We start from the raw sequence: 24,600 nt of genomic DNA, 5'->3' as shown, positions 1-24,600 counted from the left end.
CCAACATGTGTGTGTGTGTGTGTGTGTGTGTGTGTGTGAGAGAGAGAGAGAGAGAGTGCGCTATCTTTGTGAGGGCCAGTTTTAGATTGGAGTGAGGGCAGTTTTTTAAAGTGAGGACATTTTGGCCAGTCCTCACATTCTGAGGCCTGTTTGAGGGTCAAGACTTGGTTTTATGGATCAGGTTATAATTGGATAAAGGTTAGGTTTGGGGCAGGTGTGCTAAACCCTGTTCCTGGAGATCCACCTTCCTGCAGAGTTCAGCTCCAACCCTGATCAAACACACCTGAACCAATTAACTAGGGTCTGAAGGAGCACTTGTTAATTCCAGACAGGTGTGTTTGATCAGGGTTGGAACTAAACTCTGCAGGATTGTAGATCTCCAGGAACAGGTTTAGGGTAAGGGTTTGGGTGAGGCACTTAAGTTCTGATGAATAGGTTTAAGGTAAGGAGCTAGAGATTACATTGTGTCAGTGTGTGTCCTCATAAACATAGCTATACAGAGTTGTGTGTGTGTGTGTGTGTGTGTGTGTGTGTGTGTGTGTGTGTGTGTGTGTGTGTGTGTGTGTGTGTGTGTGTGTTTGTGCATGAGTATGTGTGATTTATTGTTTTATTTCTCTCAAAACAAATCAGTTTTTTGGTTTTATTGCTGACATTTGTCTTTTACTCCACTCAGGGAGAGACAGTCTGTCCACAAGTGACCTAATGAAGAACAAAAATAACATCTTTATTATGTATTAATTCAGAATGTAATTATGCGACACTGTATCGTGACATTACTAACTTAAAGGATTACTTTACTTCCAAAATAAACATTTTCTGATCATTTAATCACCCCCTTGTCATCCAAGATGTTCATCTTTCTTTCTTAAGTCACAAAGAAATTCAGTTTTTTGAGAAAAACATTCCAGGATTTTTCTCCATATAGTGGACCTCAATGGTGCTCAACAGATTAAAGGTTGAAAATGCAGCTTCAAAGGGCTCAACACGATCCCAGCCGAGGAAAAAAAGTCTTTTCTAATGAAACAATCAGTCATTTTCTAAAACACAACACAGTTTATCCACTTTTTAAACTGAAATGCTCATCTTGTCTGGCTCTGCAATGCACATACATACTCTGTGTATTTCAGTTCAAGACAGTTAGGGTATGTCAAAACAGTGTCATCTCATTTTCTCCTCAAACTGAAAAATCATCCTACATCGCTGCAGAAGTACCGACCCAGAGTTTACAAAGTGAACGTGCAAAGAAGATAAAACACACTTTACAAAAAAAGGTAAAACAGTGATGTAGGATTTTGAAGTTGGTGGAGAAAATAAGATGGGAGTTTTCCGACATACCCTAACTGTCTTGAACTGGAGTACACAGAGTACGCATGAGCATCACAGAGCTAGACAAGACAAGCATTTGTGGTTAAAAAGTATATAAATATGATTTTTTTCTTTAAGAAATTGACCAGTCGTCTCACTAGATAAGACAGTTATTCCTGGCTGGATCATTTAGAGCCCTTTGAAGCTGCACTGAAACTCCATTTTTAACCTTTAATCCATTGAGCACCATAGAAGTCCAAAATCCTGGAATGTTTTCCTCAAAAAACTGAATTTCTTTTCGACTGTTGGATGACATGGAGGTGAGTAAATTGTCAGGAAATTTTTATTCTGAAAGTGGAGTAATCCTTTAAAACTAAAATGACATAGAATGAATGTATAACATGTTTAACTGTAACAAACACACAGATTTGAGGATGTTCATCACAGTTTAGAGAAAGAAACAAGTTTTATTTCATTGAGTTCAGGTCAACAGAAAACAAACACACACATGACTGATTGTCCAGACGAGCGCTGACGAGGCTAAACGAGGCTCTGGATGTTCAGAATCTGATCCTGATAGAGTGAGTGAAACACATGAGCCAGACTCAGGAACGGAGCTTCATACTGTCCGATCTCCTTCTGCAATACACACACAGAGAGAAAGAGAGAGAGAGAGAGAGAGCTTCAGTTCACATGTGCAGCTGTGCAGACAGTGAGAGATAGTGATGATGATGATGGTGATGAAGATGCGGGTGGTTTGGCTCACAGCAGATGTCTCATGATACTCCAGCCCATGACTCTGAGCCCACGACTGAGCAGCGGCGGCGTCCACCTCCCTCCTGGACGACAGATCACACTTATTCCCCACCAGCACACCTGAACACAAACACAGCGGACCTCACTAACACTGACCTCAGGAAGTGACATGTGAGTGTTATCAATGATGGATTAGGGAGATTTTGTGGTTTGTGTCTCTCTAAAACACTGATGCGGTTTGATCAAATGACACTAAATCACTTCACTAAGATCAACAAAACATGATCAAAAATATCATAATGTGATGTGCAGTACTATTTTTAGTATTATTTATATACTACTCAAATTTTAATATTTTCAGTTTTACTTTTAGTTTAATTTTAGTAATTTTGTTAATGTTTTTTATTACATTTAGGGTTACCCTATTGCAATTGTTAGAATGGGCATGGATCAGCGTTCTCTGCGTAATACTGATGGTGCAGACCGAACCGTAAGTCGTAGAGACTTGAAGCTTGGACTGATGGTACTCACACCACCCGATAACGTCACCAAAGCTCGCCCCAATCGGCCTCATGGGGGCACTAAACTACAAAATCGTTTATAACTCCTAAATCGTCGTGAGCACAATCTGAAATTTTCAGGTATTTTGGCTTTTTTGCAAAATATATTTTTTCAAACTAGTCTTAGGTTTTTCTCGATTGGAACCAAACCAGTGCAGAGAGATTCTCTGGAGAGCAAATATCAATAATTATCAAAGAAAGTCCAAAGTTTGAAAGGGGCATGGCCTTGACAGAACTCCTCCTTCCAGACAAATTTGCCTCTAGAACCACTGCTGTCAATCAAATCATTTGTTAAATGATTGAGAAGATGTAAAAAAAACTAATTTTGTGAACTAGTCCTAGGTTTTTCACTCAATCTGGAAAAAAGCACTGTAGTACAATTCTCTGGACTCTCTAGGTCAATAATTATCAACAAAATGTTGAAACTGAAAATTTAAATTGGGGAAGCTATAATGGGGTCATTTAGAAAAAGGGGTCCGTCCGAATTTAGTCAAAATCCTATAAAGCCTAAAGGAGAACTCAAAACTTCACAAAACCTGCTGAGCTCATGCGACAGGTGATTCTAAACAAGCATGCAACGTTTTAAGGAGATCGGACCACAGCCGATGCCATAACATTACAAAACATAATATTTCTAAGGTAAATGACCTGTGTTTGCAAAAGAGGCTTGCTAATGTTTTAAAGTGCTTGAACCCTGGTAATATTTTATTTTATTTTAGCTTCAGTTTTAGTAATGTTAGTACTTTAATGTACTCGGCTTAAGCAATGTTTTGTAAGCATCTAATGTTTTGTACTCAGTTTAATTTGATTAATGTCAATTATTTTTAGTAGTGGCCAATACTGGTGACACTTTGTGTGTGTGACCTCTGACCTGGCACCTGCAGCCCGTTGCAGTGTGATCTGACCCTGTCGATCCAGCGGCTGCAGCTGGTGAACGAGGCTTCGCTGGTGATGTCAAACACCACACACATGACCGACGGCTGACTCCACTGTCACACACACACACACACACACACACACATCATTAGACACACATAGGGTTCACACTGAGTGTATTCCGGCAGTTTTATTACACTCACCATGTTCTCACAGGTGTCTGCAAACGGCTCCCGTCCGGCTGAATCATAGATGTAGAACTCCTGAGAGACAGAAAACACACCAGAAATCAATCAAACTGTCAATGAGCAGGTATGACGTGTGTGTGTGTGTGTGTGTGTGTGTGTGTGTGTGTGTGTGTGTGTGTACCACAGCATCACTGGTGTCTGGGATAGACACTGATTTCTCCAGCAGCTCCACACCAACATTCTGCAAAACACACAATCAATTAATCAATGAATAAGTCATTTGCATCATTAAAGGCACAATATATAAGTTCTTGCCGCTAGAGGGCGCATATTCAAAACAAACAAAGAACCAAAGGCATAGTTTGATGCTCATCAAAAAGCTCAGCAAAGTTCCACTTATTTGATCAAAATTACAGGGAAAAACTAATATTATGGAATGTTATTGCAATTATTTTAATATACTTCAAAATATAATTTATTTCTGTGATGCAAAGCTGAATTTTCATCAGCCATTACTCCAGTCTTCAGTGTCACATGATCCTTCAGAAATCATTCTAATATGCTGATTTATTATTAGAATGATCAATGTTGAAAACAGTTGTGCTGCTTAATATTTTTTTGGAACTGTGATACTGTACTTTTTTCCAGATTCTTTGATGAATAAACAGTTAAAAAGAACAACATTTGTTCAAAATAGAAATCTTTTCTAACAATATAAGTATTTACTATGAATTTAGGACATCCTTGCTGAAAAAAAAGTATGTCTTTCACAGAAAGAAAGTAAAAAATTGATGACCCCAAACTGTGAACAAGTGTTTATTGTTACAAAAGTTTTCTATTTTAAATAAATGCTGTTCTTTTTAACGTTGTATTTATCAAAGAAGCCTGAATAAATCAGCATACTAGAATGATTTCTAAAGGATCATGTGACACTGAATGCTAGAGTAATGATGCTGAAAATTCAGCTTTGCATCACAGAAATATTTTTTTAAGTATGTAAAAAAAATAAAAACACTATTTTAAATTGCAGTTTAATAGTTTTTTTGTATTTTTTATCAAATAAACAGCCTTGATAAGAAGAAAAGTCTCCTTTAAAAAGCACCTTTAAGAAAATTAAATTGTTGATTCAGATGGTAAATATCACATATAATGTTGGGTGTCCATCTTAAAGATAATCACTGTTATATTCAAAAACATGCTTTTAATCAAATCATATCATTAATCATGTAATGCTATTAATCATATCATTTCTGTAGGAATGTTTTTTTTGTTTTTTTTTTGCAATATACTCCATAATGTCATGATGTCTCATGAGTTCTGTATTTGCGCTAAACCTGTGCAGATTCAGCTTGCATGAACTTCAAGAACCACTACGCACAGACGTATGCAAGACATGGGTTTCAGCTGTTGCATTCCTTGTGTCAAGCCACTCTTGAACAACAGACAGCGTCAGAAGCGTCTCGCCTGGGCTGAAGACAAAAAGGACTGGACTGCTGCTGAGTGCTCCAAAGTTATGTTCTCTGATGAAAGTAAATTTTGCATTTCCTTTGGAAATCAGGGTCCTAGAGTCTGGAGGAAGAGAGGAGAGGCACAGAATCCATGTTGTTTGAGGTCCAGTGTAAAGTTTCCACAGTCAGTGATGATTTGGGGTGTCATGTCAGCTGCTGGTGTTGGTCCACTGTGTTTTCTGAGGTCCAAGGGCAACGCAGCTGTATACCAGGACGCTTTAGAGTACTTCATGCTTCCTGCTGCTGACCAACTTTATGGAGATGCAGATTTAATTTTCCAACAGGACTTGGCACCAACACACAGTGCCAAAGCTACAAGTACCTGGTTTAAGGACCATGGTATCCCTGTTCTTAATTGGCCAACAAACTTGCCTGACCTTAACCCCATAGAAAATCTATGGGGTATTGGGAAGAGGAAGATGCGATATGCCAGACCCAACAATGCAGAAGCACTGAAGGCCACTATCAGAGTAACCTGGGCTCTCATAACACCTGAGCAGCGCCACAGACTGATCCACTCCATGCCACGCCGCATTGCTGCAGTCATTCAGGCAAAAGGAGCCCCAACTAAGTATCGAGTGCTGGACATGCTCATACTTTTCAGTTGGCCAAAACTTCTAAAAATCCTTTCTTTGTATTGGTCTTAAGTAATATTCTAATTTTCTGGCGTTTTCATTAGTTGTCAGTTATAATCATCAAAATTAAAGTAAATAAACACTTGAAATATTTCAGTCTGTGTGGAATGAATGTATACATTATTCAAGTTTCACTTCTTTAATGGAATTAGTGAAATAAATCAACTTTCTGAAGATATTCTAATTATATGACCAGCACCTGTAGTTTTTGTCCAAACTTTTCCATGGACCCTGTGTTACTCTTTCGCAGGCCCCTTCGAGTCCCCAGGCCCCAGTTTGCAAGGCCCTGCTCTGATGCACCTATCATCTGTATTGAGCTGATCTCAGTGTCTCTATTGACTGATGCTGTGTTGTTCTTACCATGGTGTAGTTCTTCTGAAAGACAGCGCCATCACTGCGGAACATCTGACACAGAGAGCTCTTCCCCACCGCCGCGTCTCCTGAGACACACACACACACACACACACACACACACACACACACATATATATATATATGTACACACACACATGTAAAACACAAACACAAACACAAACACACACCACATACACACACAGAGTCAGTCACATATGACTTTATATTAAATCATAAGCATTCTGCTCGCGCACATACAAACAAACGCGCTCTTACCCACGACTACACATCTGGCTCTTAATTTGACCATTAGATAGCGCTAAATAATAATTTATTGATTACATATAAAGCTGAATGTGTTTAGATTATCGGGTAACTGTTTCTTCCTTCCGCCACGGCAACCTGAGCCTAAAACGTTGCTAAGCAACTGAAATAAAGCGCCGCTATTGGTCTAAACGCTTTACGAGAGTAATCTGAGCACTGCGATTGGCCGAACGGCGTGACGCTATAGACGCACGTCACTCTGACGTTAACGTAACGGTTTTGAAATCCACCACTAGAGGCCACGCTTCGCGCGCGCTGCTATAAATATCTTTGTTCCCTCATAATGGTTTATGTAAGAATAACCGAGTTTAAACCGCTGTTATTTAACACAAGTGTTGTTAAAAGATTAAACAGCTCAGTGGATGGCGATGAGTCACACTGAATCAAATCCGTTTTAATCCAAACAAACAAACAAACATATAAAACGGCATCTTACGCACTCGAAGACCATATGTCTGATGATTTTACCGTAGAAAAGAAAAGCTGCACTTTAAAAAGTGGTGTAGAAGCGATTTGAAGCGAATGACTACATTTCACAAGTAAGTATAACGAAACGGCAAGTAACACGACTTAAAAATAAAATAAAATACAACAATAACCTTTACTTTCGGTTTCAAAAAATAATTTTAAAGTGTAAACTTAATTTTATAATTGAATAGGAATCGAATGAATGAAAGAATACATTTGGAATTAAAATGGAAGAATTAGAAATAGATTAAGAAGAAATACAACTCATAAAGTTGAACGGAATGAAAAAGTGCCTTTGAATTGATTGATTTAATTGGAAGCAATATCCAAAAGAAAAGCTGTTTAATATGAATATGTGCAACTTTTTAGTAACTAAGTATATTTTAGTGCTGTCAAACGATTAATCCCGATTAATCACATCCAAAATAAGTTTTTGTACACATAAAATGTGTGTGTGTGTGTGTGTGTGTGTGTGCGCTGTGTATATTTATTATGTACATATAAATACACACACATACATACATACAATATTGATGTTTATTCATATAATTTATTATATATAAATATATCTAATATCTAAAAAAAAAAATCTGAAGTATATACATGCATATAGTTATTGTATTACAAGTGTTGTGTTCTTACCTGTACAGTCGTGGCCAAAAGTTTTGAGAATTACATAAATATTGGAAATTGGAAAAGTTGCTGCTTAAGTTTTTATAATAGCAATTTGCATATACTCCAGAATGTTATGAAGAGTGATCAGATGAATTGCGTAGTCCTTCTTTGCCATGAAAATGAACTTAATCCCGAAAAAAACGTTCCACTGCATTGATAAGAAGGCTTCAGGGCGTCCAAGAAAGTCCAGCAAGTGCCAGGATGGTCTCCTAAAGAGGATTGAGCTGCGGGATCAGAGAGCCACCAGTGCAGAGCTTGCTCAGGAATGGCAGCAGGCAGGTGTGAGCGCATCTGAACACACAGTGAGGACAAGACTTTTGGAAGATGGCCTGGTGTCAAGAAGGGCAGCAAAGAAGCCACTTCTCTCCAAAAAAACATCAGGGACAGATTGATCTTCTAAAAAAGTATGGCAAATGGACTGCTGAGGACTGGGGCAAAGTCATATTCTCCGATGAAGCCTCTTTCCGATTGTTTGGGGCATCTGGAAAAAGGTGAAGAAAAGGTGAGCGCTACCATCAGTCCTGTGTCATGCCAACAGTAAAGCATCCTGAGACCATTCATGTGTGGGGTTGAGTCTCATCCAAGGGAGTGGGCTCACTCACAATTTTGCCCAAAAACACAGCCATGAATAAAGAATGGTACCAAAACACCCTCCAACAGCAACTTCTTCCAACAATCCAACAACAGTTTGGTGAAGAACAATGCATTTTCCAGCACGATGGAGCACCGTGCCATAAGGCAAAATAACTAAGTGGCTCGGGGACCAAAACGTTGACATTTTGGGTCCATGGCCTGGAAACTCCCCAGATCTTAACACTTGTGGTCAATCCTCAAGAGGCGGTTGGACAAACAAAAACCCACTAATTCTGACAAACTCCAAGAAGTGATTATGAAAGAATGGGTTGCTATCAGTCAGGATTTGGTCCAGAAGTTGATTGAGAGCATGCCCAGTCCAATTGCAGAGGTCCTGAAAAAGAAGGGCCAAATACTGACTCTTTGCATAAATGTCATGTAATTGTCGATAAAAGCCTTTGAATGAAGTGCTTGTAATTATATTTCAGTACATCACAGAAACAACTGAAACAAAGATCTAAAAGCAGTTGAGCAGCAAACTTTGTGAAAACTAATATTTGTGTCATTCTCAAAACTTTTGGCCACGACTGTAAGTTAGTGGAAGACGAAATCAGATGCAGATGGCATGCGGTGGAAACGTCTGTTGCTGTAACTGAGGTAAACAGAAAGTAAAGTTACACTTCAACTCAAAGCATGTAGTAGACTGATCTTTATTGAAGATACTACAATGCATGTGTTTATTTATATATACATAATAAATATACACATTACACACACATATGTGACCACGAAACCACTGAGAAAATCGCCTTTAAAGTTGTTTAAATGAAGTTCTTAGCAATGCATATTACAAATCAAAAATTAAGTTTTGATATATTTACGGTAGGAAATTTACAAAATATCTTTAAGGAAAATAATCTTTACTAAATATCCTAATGATTTTTGGCATAAAAGAAAAATAAGTTTGACGCATACATGTATTGTTGGCTATTGCTTCAAATATACCCATGCTACTTAAGACTTGTGGTCCAGGGTCACATATTATGTAAACAAAAACATATTTTGGATGCGATTAATCGTTTGACAGCAATGTATATATTTACATAGGCTACAGTAGATATAATCTTGACATGTTTGTTTATATGTAGCCTACTGTTGTATATGTTTCGTTCTCAATAAAATAAAACAGAAGAAAGACTCAGTTCACAGTTCATTTGTTCACTGCATCTGTATCGATCCTCAAAGTTTGAATCACAAACCCTCACGAGCACGCGCCTCACTAGCCAGCGCGCGCTCTCGACGGTCTCTCTCCTCCTCTCCAGAGCGCGCTCGCTGCCGTGAGGGCGAGAAATACATTTCTCATACACAGACAGACCCAGAAACAGACCGAGCGACAGACAAAGAGCTGCAATTAGCGTCTGTCAGTGATTAGTGTTGATTAGCCAGTCTCATCGGGAGCGCGGCGGCTGCGGGAGCGCGCAGGCGGCTGATGGACGGGATGCAGCAGGGCACCGCGTACGGCGCCGGTAGAGCCGGTGGAACCTTCGACCCGCTCACGTTCATCCAGCAACCGCACACCGGCCTCCGGATCGTGTCCTGGGTACGTACCGTTAACATGCACGAGCAACTTCATCAACATCACTCTCAGCAGCGAGCGCACCGGAGCAATGCACGAAATTATGCTTTTGATTTAAATGCATGCGATTGCATTCAAGTGCAACCAGTCAGGGGTTAGGAAAGGGTTTGTGTTGCGCTTCAGAGGATAGACATGATCATTAGCTTAGTACAACAACAGTATACGTCAATGGAAACTGCGTGATGTGCAAACGCGCGCGCGCATTAATTGGTCTGTGTTGGAAATCATTGGTGTTTAGATCTTCTCAACATCTGACAAACTGACACAAAACCTTAAATGACCCCAACACAAAGAATGTTAACCTAACATCTAATTTAGTTGTTTTTATTCAAGTCCAAAATATTATGTAGACCTAATCTTGCAGAATCAACCTAAATACACTTATTATACCATCAGAAGTTAATTTTATTGGTTGACTAAGGTAAAAATAAGACATGCAGGTTACTACTTTTTACAGTGCAGTGACTCTGTGTTTCTCTCAGTGTGAGACTAACAGAATCCAGTTATCATGTAAACATATGAACATGAACTTATTGCATCTGACCATCATGTCAGCAAAAATACACTGTTCTGTTGCTAAATCATATGGATTGATCCCTATATTGATCTGCTCCACCATCAACCTCATACATAATGAATGTGTGTGTGTGTGTGTGTGTGTGTGTGTGTGTGTGTGTGTGTGTGTGTGTGTGTGTGTGTGTGTGTGTGTGTGTACCTGGTATTCATCACGTTGTAGGGACCAAATGTCCCCACAAGGATAGGAATACCAGTAGATTTTGACCTTGTGGGGACATTGCTCAGGTCCCCATGAGGAAACAGGCTTATAAATCATGCACAATGAGTTTTTTTGAGGAAGTAATAGTTTGCACAATCTCCTGTGAGGGCTAGGTTTAGGTGTAGGGTAGGTGTAGGGCCATAGAAAGTACGGTTTGTACAGTATAAAAACCATTACGCCTATGGAATGTCCCCATAAAACATGTAAACCCAACATGTGTGTGTGTGTGTGTGTGTGTGTGTGTGTGTGTGTGATGCAGCATGATCGCACACATCTGTATATAGTGTCCAAATAATGTCCATTAGAGTTCAGATGTGGACTGATTTGAGTTCTTCAATCACACTCAAGTTATGAGTTATGGCATGAATTCTGCGCATGCTCAGTAGAATAAAACTGATTATCTTACAAGACTATCTTGTCTTTTTATACATAGTATGTTTTTATTGTCGTTTGAGCTGATCTTTTGGATCGATTTGGATTTGTCTCATACTTGATAAAGTTTGCTGTTTTCTTGTTTTTTTACTGTGAAGCTGCTTTGAAACCGTCTGAATTGCTGCTATATGAATAAAGCTGGCTTGACTTACTTAACAAGATTTCATCATGAACATAAAGTCGGGCATAGTTGTAAAACTACTAAATCAAATTAGATAAACAATGAACATTATTTCATTAAAATGCTATAGCTGAGACTGTTCTTGATCAGACTGATCTGTGTTTTAAAGTGCAGAACACGTTCAGAAGAGTGTTTTGTGCATGATTTATGCTTGCTTTTGTGATGTAATTAGCTCGTTCTTTTCCATTCCTGCCAGAGCAGAGAGTCCTAGTGTCTATAAATATCTCTGTTCTTCTGCTCTTCTGTCCATCCAACCATCTCACCTCATCAGAGCAGGACCTGAGGCTCGTTCATACGGGACACCTCTTGTGTTCAGAACTGCTGGACGGAGCAGAATCTAGTGTCTTGTGTTTTTAACTTAACATGCCATCCTGTAACGTTTATGACATGAGACAATGAAGAATAACACAAAAGAAATGACACAGAGGCACATGTGCGTAAGAATGAGTTTATGTCAACGGCTCCTTAATGAGTGCATGAATTATTCATCTGTGATAGAAAGATAATATTTATTCCTCAATTAGTTCTGGTCCAACAGCACTAAGACTGTGATTGTGGCTCCGCTTGTGTGTGTTTGCTCCAGACAGACTGTCAGTACATTAGTGGAGATTTCACAGAGACTCTTTCTGCATGTTATATAGTTGCACCAGTAGGTGGCATCATGTGACTGTATAAAATAAATAGTGAGTATTGATTCATTCAGTCTTTATAAATGAGCCTGTGAATCATTCAGTTAACCAGTTCAACAACACTGATTCATTTAGAAACAAAGCAACTGACTGTTTTAATGAAAGAGTCACTGAATCATTTATTCAACCATTTTGTTCCACATTACTAATTACTTTAAACATTAAACGGCTGTCTTTATGAATAAGTCATTGAGTCATTTATTCATTCAGTTTGTTCAGAAACATGGATTCATTTACCAACAAAATAATTGTTTCTACACTCTTAAAAATAAAGCTGCTTTAAAAGGTTGTTCACAGCGATGCCATAGAAGAACCATTTTTTGTTCAACAAAGAAACGTTCAGTCAAAGGTTCTTTAAAGAACCATTTCTTTCTCAATCTAAAGAACCTTCAGCACTGCAAAAAATGCTTTTCTAGCTTAGATTTTTTTGTCTTGTTTCCAGACAAAATATCTAAAAACTCTTAAATCAAGAAGGATTTTCTAAACGAGTAAAAATCATTTTCTTGTTTTCAGAAAAAAACAAGTCAAAATTAAGTGAGTTTTTGCTTAGAACAAGCAAAAAAAAAAAAATCTTTTTTCAAACAGACAAAACAACATTATTTTGCTTACCCAATTGGCAGATTATTTTGCTTGTTTTAAGCAAAAATGCACTTAGTTTTGACTTTTTTTCTGAATACAAGACAATAATTTTTACTCGTCTAGAAAATCCTTCTTGATTTAAGAACTTTTAGACATTTTGGCTGGAAACAAGACAAAACTCTAAGCTAGAAAAGCATTTTTTGCAGTGAGATGTTAAAGGTTCTTTATGGAACCATTTTTAGACAGAAAAGATTCTTCTTTGGCATTGTGAAGCACCTTTATTTTTATGAGTGTATGAGTAACTCATGTAATCATTAGACAACAACAATTAATTCAGAAACTAAACAGCTTATGTTGAAGTGGTTCTGCTGTGACTTTTTTTGGTTGAGTAAAAACACTAAAATGTAAGTTCTTGAATATTATACTCTTGTGTTTTGAATTGTTGTATAAAAGCATAAACACACAACTATGCTGCTTGCTTCTTCCTCCAGTATTTAGTGGTTAGTTGACATGGTCTGACCGCAGGGAGATTCACACGATGATGCTCAGCACACTTGGTTTGTTAAAGAGAGAAAAGGGAAGTTAGTTGGGTGTATTTCTGCTTGATCTTTAACACCTGTGTGTTTCTGTTTTTGACTCTTTCAGCTGAAGAGGACAAACCGTTGCAGTTTCACTTTTATATTAAAACCACAAAACATTTTATTCATGTGCCACGAGCTGTTTTCACCTAAAACTCTTTTTAGATGAGTTTTCATTTGCTAACGTCTCAAGACATGATCAGATTTTGAATTTAGGGTTCATTGAAAATGTCTTGTAACCATCAGAAACAGAAATAACAGCCTCTATAATGAATAAATGATGAGTAATATTATGTGAAAAGCATGGTTTGTTTGTAATTGTGATCTGTGTTGTCCTCAGATCTTCTCGATGGTGATCTTCGGCTGTATCGCTAATGAAGGCTACATCAACAGGCCTGATGAAGTGGAGCAGTTCTGCATCTTTAACCGGAACCAGAACGCCTGTAACTATGCGGTGGGCATGGGCTCGCTGGCCTTCATGTGCTGCATGGGCTTCCTGGCTTTAGACGCATATTTCCCGCAGATCAGCAGCGTCAAAGACCGCAAGAAAGCTGTGCTGGCCGACGTGGGCACATCAGGTAGATTATTACTTTTCCAAGTAACTAGTAAAGTAACGCATTACTTTTTAATTAACAAGAAAATATCTGAGTTACTTTTTCCCTCATTTATTGATGAAAAGCTCTCCTGTCCCCATGTTGAGAGAAATTGTGAGTAAGATGTTCCTTTAGTTCTAGAATAAATGTGAACATGCATTAATTCATCTCACTCACTAAAATAACAGATACAGTGTTCTTCAAAATGAATAAAAACACTGAAATTCAATGTCTTTGCTGCCGACCTTCGATGATCCAATTCATCCATACTAATAAGCAAAAATGACTCAAGATAATCATTTGTTTTCCTTTTTTATTGCTGAAGAGTTGACATTTTTTCTTCTGTGGTCTACTGTACAGACGTCAGTTTACTTTTTATTTACTTTTGCTGTGAAAAGGCTTTTACATTTGCCAAAAACAGAACTTTTATATTAAAAACAAACAAGCAAACCCTGCCCAGATTTAATAAGTAACGCAAAAGTAACGTAACGCATTACTTTCCATAAAAAGAAACTAAGTAACGTAATTCGTTACTTTCTTAGGGAGTAACTCAATATTGTAACGCATTACTTTTAAAAGTAACTTTCCCCAACACTGCTCATGTTTGTACAAAAGACTGACAGAAGTACACATTTAGGTCATATCAACAATTTGTGAACAGTTTTGAAATGCTCCCGAAATATTAAATAGTCCAATTTTCTTGTTTTTCTTATAACATTATTTGTCGGTTACAAAAAACTTAACTATTTTCACCCAAAATATAACATTATTTGAATGTTTATTTTTAACATTCTAAGAATGTTTTCTTTCAACATTACAGGAAGGTATATCAAATGTGACCTTGGGCCACAAAACCATTCATAAGGGTACATTTTTTTGAAATTGAGATTTATCTGAGAGCTGAATAAATAAGCTTTATAAAAGGCCGAAAAATAACTATTTAAAAATCTGGAATCTGAGGGTGCAAAAAAATCAAATATTGAGAAAATTGACTTTAAAGTGGTCCAAATGAAGATGTTAGCAATGCGTATTACTAACCAATAATAAAATTTTGATATATTTACGGTAGGAAATTTACTAAATGTCTTCATGGAACATGATGTTTACTTAATATCCTAATGATTTTTAGCATAAAAGAAAAATCTATCATTTTGACCCATACAAACTATTTTTGGCTATAGCTACAAATATACCTGTGCTACTTAAGACTGGTTTTGTGCTCCAGGGTCACAAAGAGTAATAAAATCATAAGAATGTTCCATACAAATTACTTTTACAAAATATTTTGTCCTAACCTTTTATGTAACTTCTAACATTGTGAGAAAGTTCCCTGTTATTTGGAATAAGGTTTACCACAATAATTATTACAAATTATGGGAATTATAGGAAAAAAGTGCTTTATAAATAAACTTAAAAAAAAAAAAAAAAAAAAAAAATATATATATATATATATATATATATATATATATATATATATATACATATATACACAAAAAATTACTTTGAAACAATATTCACTTAAAAACTTCTAGTAAATTCTATGAAGAAACAGCAAGTACTGCATTGAATTAAACATGAAATTTTAAAGTAGAAAAACTGAAATAGAATTTTCTTGTAAAACTGCAATAATCTTAGCTTTTTTGTACAACTTTAATTTTTTTCTCCAGTGACTGTAATGTGTGCTCAGTGTCTTAAGGGTCTGTGTGTGTCGATGTGTGTCTGTTCCAGCGTTCTGGTCCTTCGTCTGGTTCGTGGGCTTCTGTTTGTTGGCCAATCAGTGGCAGGTGGCGAAACCCGAGGACAACCCTCTGCGGGCGGGTGGAGATGCAGCACGGGCCGCCATCACCTTCTCCTTCTTCTCCATCTTCACCTGGGTCTGTACCTGCTGTAGTTAAACACACGAGTGTTGTGCTGGAGCTGTGTTGATGATATCAGGTGTGTTGGCGTGTGTTTCAGGGAGCGCTTACGCTGGTCTCTCTGGAGAGACTCAAACGGGTGTGTTTTGAAGAGGAGTATGAGGAACTTTTTACCCAGCAACCTCATACACAAGCACACACATGAATAAACACACCAGTGTGTCTGAGTCATCCTGAAGAATGAGCCCATCTCAGAAGCTCATTAAAGAGCCAGAATCAGAGCTGAGATGCTGAATTAACACACGCTCCAGCATGTTTCCAGCAGTCAGAACTTGATGATGCATCTTTGGCGTGTTGATGTGAGCTGATGATCATGACGTTACTAGGGATGCACCGGAATGAACATTCTTGGCTGAAACTGAAGCCAAACAAAATTACACACTGATTACTGAACACAGTTTTTCGTATTTTCCCCCATGTATTATCACAATTGCATAAATTAAATGGCCAATATTTGCTTTTTTACTGATTTGTCTTTCTTTTCAAAGAAAAAAGTCAATTACAAAACTACAATTTAAAAATATTTATTTAACACTGAACATTTTAACATTCTAGTAGACATTATAGTCTACCAACAAAGCACAATTTAACTTAAAATAAATAAGTTAGTAAAATAATATTCTTTGGCCATTTCTAAGAGCCCCTTCTTGAATCAGGCATGTGTTTTTAATGTACAAATAAATGCAGCCTTGCTGAGCAAAGGATAATGTTAGAATAAATGCATTAATAGAGCCGTTGGAATGATTGTTAGCATTATTTTTGTCTTACTTTTTTATTTTATTTGACAGAACAGTAAAATGCCAATACTAACATTTCTGAATGTTGTCTTTTATTTAGTGGTAAACCCGCAAGAAGAGCTCAGTCCTAGTGTTTGCTGGCAGCAGCAGATTTGTGAATGATTGTCATCTTTGGTCTTTGAACCCTGGCTAAGGAGCTGCTGTCAGAATAAACACAACTGGTGTCTGGTGTATTAGACAACAGAACGTTCTGGAGTTGATTGACTAATGGATGATTTCAGTCATCATACAGTAACCTTTCTCTTCTCATAAAGACATGCGATGCGCTTCTAAACAGTCTCTCGCTGTCGCTGCTTGGAATGATGTTCGTGTCTTTCTCAGACAGTTTTAAATGAGTCCACACTGACCACATGTTTGATCATTAGTGCGTCACATCTTTGTTCAGTATTAGTATTAGTAATTAGTAATTAATGTATCAGTAATTTATTTGGCCTTTTCACTTATTCGGCCAAACACCGAAAGAGCTTTTTTTGCTATTTTCAGCTGAATAATTTTGGTTGGCGAACATTCGGTGCATCCCTTGTCGTTACTGTAGCCTGTAGATCTTCTGTTTGACTAATCAAACTGAATCTACTCTTTCTCTTTTCCTCATATCATATTTCTTTTCCATCCTCATCCTTTCCCAAATTCTTTATTTATTGCTGTATTGAACCCTAATCCATCATTCCCACGTTAAAACCCTCCTACATCCGAACCTGCATCATCCAGGCGGCTCAGGCGTTCCTGGCGTTTCAGAGATATAAGCTGGGTGCGGATTCGGCTCTGTTCTCGCAGGACTACACCGACCCCAGCCAGGACGCCGGCGCCGTGCCCTACAGCTCCTACAGCGCTGGAGACGCTCCGGAGAGTCCAGGAGGAACCGGGTCTTACCAGCAGAACGGCGATGGTGTGTTTGACGGGTCAGCGGGATACCAGCGGCAGGAGTACTGAACCACAGCAGGGTCACGGCACCAACCGATCCGCCGTACACCATTCTGATGAGCAGTAGAATATTCTGTAAAACTGTCCATTAATGTATAGTGAAAATGAGGTGTCAGCATTAATGTGTTCACACTCTTAAAAATAAAGGTTCATGAAGAACCTTTAACATTCATGGAATCTTCCAATTGAACCAAAGGTTCTTAATAGTGGAAAAAAACATTCTTTAGTTTATTCAAATGTCATTTACACTAAGACAACAAGAAATGATCGCTTATATCAGAAATTATATTTTTTTGCAGTAAGGGAACATTTAGTTTTCTAATTTTGCAAACATGGGACTGCTGTCTTTGAATGTTCTGAAATCGAAAAATAAAAATTTTCGACACATTTATTCGACACCAGATATAGTATTATGCAAAAGTTTGGGAACCCCTTGCAGAATCTGAAAATGTGTATAGTTTTAACAAAATAAGAGAGATCATACTAAATGCATATTATTTTTTATTTAGTACAGTCCCGTGTAAGATATTTTACATAAAAGATGTTTACACATAGTCCACAAGACAAAAAAAGCTGAAATTATTCAAATAACTCCCTGCAAAAGTTTGGGAATCCTAGGTTCTTAATACTGTTTGTTACCTGGATGATCTGCCACTGTTTTTTTGTTTAGTGATAGTTGTTCATAAGTCCCTTGTTTGTTCTGAACAGTTAAACTGAGTCCTGTTCTTCAGAAAAATCCTCCAGTTCCTGCAGATTCTTCAGTTTTCCAGCATCTTTTGCATATTTGAACTCTTTCCAGCAGTGAATGTACATTTTGAGATCCATCTTTTCACACTGAGGACAACTGAGGCACTCAAACACAACTATTAAACAAGGTTTAAACATTCACTGATTCTTCAGAAGGAAACGCGATGCATTACGAGCCGTGGGGTTAAAAATTTGGAAAAGGATGAAGATGTTCAAATATTTCTTATTTTGTTTCTATACTTTTTTTTCTTCATTTAGTACTGCCCTTCAGAAGCAACAGAAGATACTTGTATGTTTCCCAGAAGACAAATTAAACACAATTTATCCTGATTTTAAAATTAATGGTTTTAAACTTCTGTACTAGTTGTGTTGAAGTCCCTCAGTGGTCCTCAGTGTGAAAAGATGGATCTCAAAATAATACAGTCATTGCTGGAAAGGGTTCAAATATGCAAAACATGCTGAAAAGCTTAAGAATCTTCAGGACCTGGAGGATTTCTCTGAAGAACAGCACTCAGTTTAACTGTTCAGGACAAACAAGAGAACAACTATCACTAAACAAAAACTCATTGATCATCCAGGTAACCACACACAGTATTAAGAACCAAGGATTCCCAAACTTTTGCAGTGGGTATTTTATTTTATTTTAATATTTATTTATTTTTTGTCTTGTGGACTATATGTAAATATGTAAAATATCTTATTTAGGACAGTACTAAATAAAAAATAACATGCATTTTGTATGATCTCTCTAATTTTGTTAAAACTATTCACAGATTCTGCAAGGGGTTCACATAAAACTAACTCTGAATGAACATTCTATTAATATTACTGGAAAAAATAGGGTTAGGGTTAGCTGGGTTCTTAGGGAACAAAAATGGTAATTGTATCACTGTGAGAAACCCTTCTAGAAGCTGTATTTTTGAGAGTGTGTTTCTCATGATTGTTCAGATTCAGTCTAGAGCTAAAACCACATCATCTGTTTTCCAGAATATTCTGCAGCTGTTTTCTTGAGTCTCTTGCAGGTGTGTGGAGGGATTTTCATTCTCTGATCATAAACCGGTTTGCCTTCAGCTCCAGCAGATGAGCTGACACTGTCTGTGAACGGATGTCTGAATCGACACTTATTTTACTTCCATAATTTTAATGAAAGGCAAAAATTGTATCCAGAGGGAATTGATTGGATGGTGAGAACTCGACTGCGAAAAACACGAGGGATCGATGACGTCACTGAGCAGGAAAGTTGTTTCAGTGCTGGAAAAGTTAATCCATTCTGATAAAATTATGAGGAAAACTATTACTATTATCTAGAATAATCACTGATGAATTGGGACATGTTTTAAGGAAGTAAACTGAGTTGGCTTTGATTTCATGTTGACTTTATTATTTACAGATGTTCTGTGCATATGTATGTGTGTCACAATAAACGACTTCAACAAACGTCTAAAAATCTAAAAGGTTATGAATAACAGTTGACGAATGATGAACAAACACAAACTAACGCCATCCATTGTCTTTGTGAAGTGTGTCGGATGAATGGATGATAAAGGTTTTCAACATGACATCATGCATTTGTGAAGAGATGATCCTACAGACAGGAGCTGGAGAATTGTTTACTGTAAAATCGCTAACTTTCAGGTACTGAACACAAAGTATGTCAGTTGTTATCACTATTGATTTGCTGAATTGTGTCAAAACAGGAAAAAAGTTCATGCCAGTAAACTTGCTGTATGTAAATCAATATACATCTAAAAAAATGTTCATGAACAATAATAAAAGTATCACGTATGACATTTAATCTCCTGTAAAATCTGAATCATTTGCCACGTTCCCAACAGAAATACATCCTAAGAACGTTTAGCTAACATTCACATTAGTATATAAAAAAAAGATGTTTAAAAACATTTTTATTGGTTATAGCTATAAACATTAAGAGAGCACTCTATCATTTTGAAACGTTAATTTAGAGTTTTCAATTAAACAAGTATCAACATTTAAGAGGACATTGACATTTTTCATGCATCTGTCAAGTTTGAGATTTTGGGCTTTTGGGTGTTTCATAAAGTGTTTTTTTTTTCAGACTAGTGGAAAGAAAACACCCAAAAGACACTGTTAAGTGTTTCTTTTATAGCACTTTATCTATTTGTGTCAATAGATTTCAATTACAATACATGTTTTTAAAGGCCGTTTTCTCAAAATGAGTTTTTGCTCTTTCACTGAGCCATAAATCTCCACTTCAGTAGCACTTACACACACCACACTAAACATTTTTATTTCTGTCTATATCCTGAAGGTTTTCACAGAGGGATTTGTTCATATAGAATTTGCTTGATTTTATACAACATTTTATTCCCCCCAAAAATGGAAAAAAAAAAAATATTTTCTGTCCGTTCTAAGTTTTTTCTAAATTATGGAGTGAGAATATGAAATACCCAAAATCCCCTTAGTAAAAACATTTGACTCTAAAATTAAACCAGAATTTTGAAACTGACTTCATCCAGTGTTTAGATTTTTGTACTATAAATATGTATGCAAATCAGCACATATTTAATTAAATAATGGCTCATTTGCATATTTAAACCTAACATTTGAGAAAACTTGCAATACAAAAAATTATCAATGTAATGTAATCAATCAGCTGTGTAAGTAAGGTGATAACTATTTTTATTTTTTTACCATATATATTTACATGCAGTGTTTACCTTAAAACACCTTAACGTCCAACTAAAACGTTTAAAAAAAAATGTATGTATAACATTTTTGTGCTGTTTTGAGAACATCATTAAAATTAAAGAACATTATTTAAACGAACGTTCTGTTAAAGTTAACTTTGAGAGAATCTTGCCAGAACGGTAGCAAAAGTGATTTTCCTTTGTAAGTTTTAAAATGGATTGTATGTTAAAGGTCTCGAATCATGTCAACTGTAATATGTATATTTATATTTATCATAATAAGTGAAAAATAGCAACAATATAATACAATTTTGCAAAGCGGTTGCTATGGTGACCATGGGCGAACGCGAAGGTGAATCGGTCTGGAGCGGACTGAACCGGACTGATCTCAAACTCATGCAGCTGGTCTGAGGCCGAGGCGCGCATGCGCGCAGATGAGCTGTAGATCTGTCGCCGCGAACTTCCGGTCAAGATGGCGGCGCAGCGCAGGAGTCTGATGCAGAGCGTAAGAAAGTGCTTTTCTCTCTTCATCAACACTATTTATTACTCATCTTCCTCAGGATTGTCTGTGTAGATTAACACGCGGGTATTATAAGAGTCGTGAGGAATTGAATCGTCAGTTGTACTGTTTAATCCGAGTGTTGATCTGCGAGAGCAGAAGATCAGCAATAGTTTGAACACACTGTATTTACCACAGTAAATCTCTGTCTTTACAGCATTAAACGACATCTAAGGCATTCATTCTGTTATTAACTAGTGAGTGTCTCTGGCATGTTCAGTCTAATGGGCTGAAGTGTTACTCTATAGTGTATTATTACACAAACTGTCAGATTTACCAATTAACCAACCAAACCACTGAACCTACAAACATCAATATAAATATTTATCTGATTGAAGCTTGATCAAGTTTTGTCTGATAATGTAAAACAATTGAACAAATAATTTTAAACTCATTAATGTTATGTAGCCTTGTAGTCAGAAATGTATAAAAATGCAATGGGTTTAGGGTTAAGAATAAATATCTGCTAATAAAGTCATAAAAAATATGTTTTTTTCCTTTGATGTTGTTTGAAATTGTATTGTCACTGTTGTTTATGCCTCTATATAGAGTGTGAAACACTTTGAGCATTATTTCATGCATGAAAACTGCTTTACATTATTATTATTATTGTTGTATATTAATTTTGACTTATTTATTAATTTTAAGTTTACTTTTTTGACTGTATTGGCAGATCTTTGTCACCCTGGACTACAAAACTAGTCTTAAGTAGCACGGGTATATTTGTAGCAATAGTCAACAAAACATTGTAAGGGTCAAAATTAAAAAAAAAAAAAAAAATTATGCCACAAATCATTGGGATAAATGTTACATGGCGATATTTAGTAATATTCCTACTGTCAATATATCAAAACTTAATTTTTGATTAATAATATGGGTCACACTTTATATTAGGTGGCCTTAACTATTATGTACTTGGTACTTACATAAAAAAATAAGTACAATGGACTTAATGTGGTCATATTGCATTGCAAATCACTTTTGCTTCTATGAAGGTGGGATACGGGTAAGGTTAGAGACAGGTTTGGTGGTATGGATAGGTGTAAGGGTGGGTCAACAGGGATAATTACAGAAATAGGTTTTTACAGATATATAAATACAATGTAAAAACATGTATTTACACAATAATTACATTGGACCTAATGATTAATTGAAATGTAGGTAGAAGTGTGAAGTGGCACCGTAATATGCATTGCTAAAAACTTTATTTAGACAACTTTAAAGGCGATTTTCTCAGTATTTTGATTTTTTTGCACCCTCAGATTACATTTTTTCAAATAGTTGTATCTCAGGATTCTCAGCCAGTTATTCTCCTATCCTTTTTATTCAGCTTTCAGTTGATGTGTAAAGCTCAATTTAAAATAATGTACAGGGTCACATTTGTTAAAGTTTTAGGTATTAAGTCACATTATTTTCATAATTTTTTCAGAAAACAGGTCTTTATATCTAAAGTAAAAAAAATTGTATCTGAAGTAAATGTGCTGATTTAAGTTCAATTATGTTTCGATGCTTTTGCTCGGGAAAACAAGATCAAAAGAACATCATTTTGTGCAGTGCTGAGAGTGTTCAGATCTGCATAAATTGTTTTTATTCACGTTACATTTACATTTATTCATTTAGCAGACGCTTTTATCCAAGGCTACTTACAATTGGGAATACAACAAGTGATTCATCCTAAGGAGGCAGATCAACATAGAAAGTGCTCAGGAATATCAGGCGTTGTTAGATGAGTACAGGCTAAGGACCAAGTTTTTTTTTTTGAGTCAAATAGTGTCGAAAAATTTGGTGTTGTGATGATCTGTGGACTGATCAGAGTGATTGATTGATCAGATGTGTCTGTGATTTCAGCATCAGAGCTGGACGGACGCTCTTCCTCTGTGTCAGCTGTGTGGCGTGGGTTCGGCCACAAACTGCGTGTATGGCCCCGACGGGAAAGGGACCCAGAGCCACCCGAACGAAGACGGACACTTCCGCTTCAGGTAGAGTCGCTCGCAGTCACTGCAGACACCTGCGCAGACTCTGAACGGCGTAAACTCATGTCACATCCTCTTTCCTCCGCAGCACCGAGTGCTGCTTCCTCTACGGTGTGTTTAACGGGTTCGACGGCAGCCGCGTGGCCAGTTTCGTGTCTCAGCGTCTGACGGCGGAGCTGTTACTGGGTCAGCTGAGCGCCGGTCACACGGACGCAGACGTGCGCAGAATCCTCTCACAGGTACCAAAGCTGTACATTTCAATTTCAAGATTTCAGAATTTTAAATTTTCCAAGATGTAAATGAGTTTGTTTCTTCATCTGACTAGTAAGTGCAGTGAATGGGTGCCGTCAGAATGAGAGTCCAAACTGCTGATAAAAACATCACAATAATCCACTCCAGTCCATCGGTTAACATCTTGAGGAGACAAAAGCTGAAACAAATCCATCATGAAGAGGTTTTCATCTAAAATCCAAGTCCATAATAACGCTTCCTCCAGGAAAAAAGTGGTCTGGTCTGAATCAGGAGAGAAGTATGCACAAATCAAGCACTGTTTACAAGCCAAAACAGCTCTAAACAAAGATGGATTTTGTATCATTTTTTTACTGGTGGAAGTGTTATTGATTATGGACTCGTATTTTAGTGATGGATTTGTTTCAGCTTTTGTCTTCTCAAGATGTTAACTGATGGACTGGAGTGGATTATTGTGATGTTTTTATCAGCTGTTTGGAAAAGTAGTGATAGTAATAATAATAATATTTTCTGTGGTGGTCTCTCAGGCTTTTGATGTTGTAGAGAAGAGCTACTTTGAGACCATCGATGATGCTCTTGCAGAGAAAGCAAGCCTCCAAACACAGCTTCCTGAGGTGAGACACATGCATGAAGAAACTCAGATCAGTTCTTCTGCTCTGGATAAGAGTGTGTGCTCTCTGTCTGTCAGGGTGTTTATCTGTCCGCTCAGACTCAGAAGATGGCGGAGCGGCTGAAGGCGTTAGAGCAGGAGGTTTCTGGTGGAGCCACTGCTATAGTCGCTCTGATACTCAATAATAAACTCTACATCGCTAATGTCGGTATGTTCACACACACACACACACACACACACACACACACACACACGATATGAGGAATCATTCATGTCTGGAGCGCTAACGCTGTGTGCTGATAATGCCGTTCTCTTTATTTTGGTGTGTTTTTAGGAACCAATCGGGCTCTTCTCTGTAAGACCACCACTGATGGACAGAACCAGGTGATTCAGATCGGACGAGCGCACACAACCGACAACGACGACGAGCTGACCAGACTCGCACAGCTGGGTCAGACACACAAACACACACAC

At 37.3% G+C, this 24,600-nt stretch overlaps 3 protein-coding genes across 3 annotated transcripts in view; 2 read left to right on the top strand and 1 right to left on the bottom strand.

Moving 5' to 3' along the window:
• Positions 1-1,746: 1,746 nt before the first annotated feature.
• Positions 1,747-6,597, bottom strand: ift27 (intraflagellar transport 27 homolog (Chlamydomonas)). Its single transcript, XM_073852140.1, has 7 exons — positions 6,459-6,597; positions 6,189-6,268; positions 3,867-3,926; positions 3,701-3,760; positions 3,493-3,610; positions 2,072-2,181; positions 1,747-1,944 (listed from the first exon to the last, which is right to left on the bottom strand). Exons 1-7 carry the CDS (start codon positions 6,490-6,492, stop codon positions 1,846-1,848), a joined length of 561 nt encoding a protein of 186 aa, XP_073708241.1. The 5' UTR covers positions 6,493-6,597; the 3' UTR covers positions 1,747-1,845.
• Positions 6,598-9,551: 2,954 nt separating this feature from the next.
• On the top strand, positions 9,552-19,861 carry LOC141346552 (synaptogyrin-1-like). The gene is made up of 4 exons (XM_073851444.1): positions 9,552-9,822; positions 13,433-13,670; positions 15,414-15,559; positions 17,107-19,861. Exons 1-4 carry the CDS (start codon positions 9,712-9,714, stop codon positions 17,326-17,328), a joined length of 717 nt encoding a protein of 238 aa, XP_073707545.1. The 5' UTR covers positions 9,552-9,711; the 3' UTR covers positions 17,329-19,861.
• A 1,327-nt stretch (positions 19,862-21,188) lies between these two features.
• tab1 (TGF-beta activated kinase 1/MAP3K7 binding protein 1) overlaps positions 21,189-24,600 on the top strand; it is a 9,359-nt gene continuing 5,947 nt past the window's right edge. The window contains exons 1-6 of the mRNA XM_073851708.1: positions 21,189-21,240; positions 23,143-23,273; positions 23,356-23,506; positions 24,044-24,130; positions 24,205-24,334; positions 24,461-24,577. Of these exons, the coding sequence (XP_073707809.1) occupies positions 21,208-21,240; positions 23,143-23,273; positions 23,356-23,506; positions 24,044-24,130; positions 24,205-24,334; positions 24,461-24,577 (649 nt within the window). The 5' untranslated portion in view covers positions 21,189-21,207. The remainder of the gene's footprint in view (positions 21,241-23,142; positions 23,274-23,355; positions 23,507-24,043; positions 24,131-24,204; positions 24,335-24,460; positions 24,578-24,600) is intronic.

Source organism: Garra rufa, chromosome 12, assembly GCF_049309525.1.
Source record: "Garra rufa chromosome 12, GarRuf1.0, whole genome shotgun sequence".
NCBI classification, from domain to species: Eukaryota; Metazoa; Chordata; class Actinopteri; order Cypriniformes; family Cyprinidae; genus Garra; species Garra rufa.
This window is presented reverse-complemented; position numbering and strand designations above follow the sequence as displayed.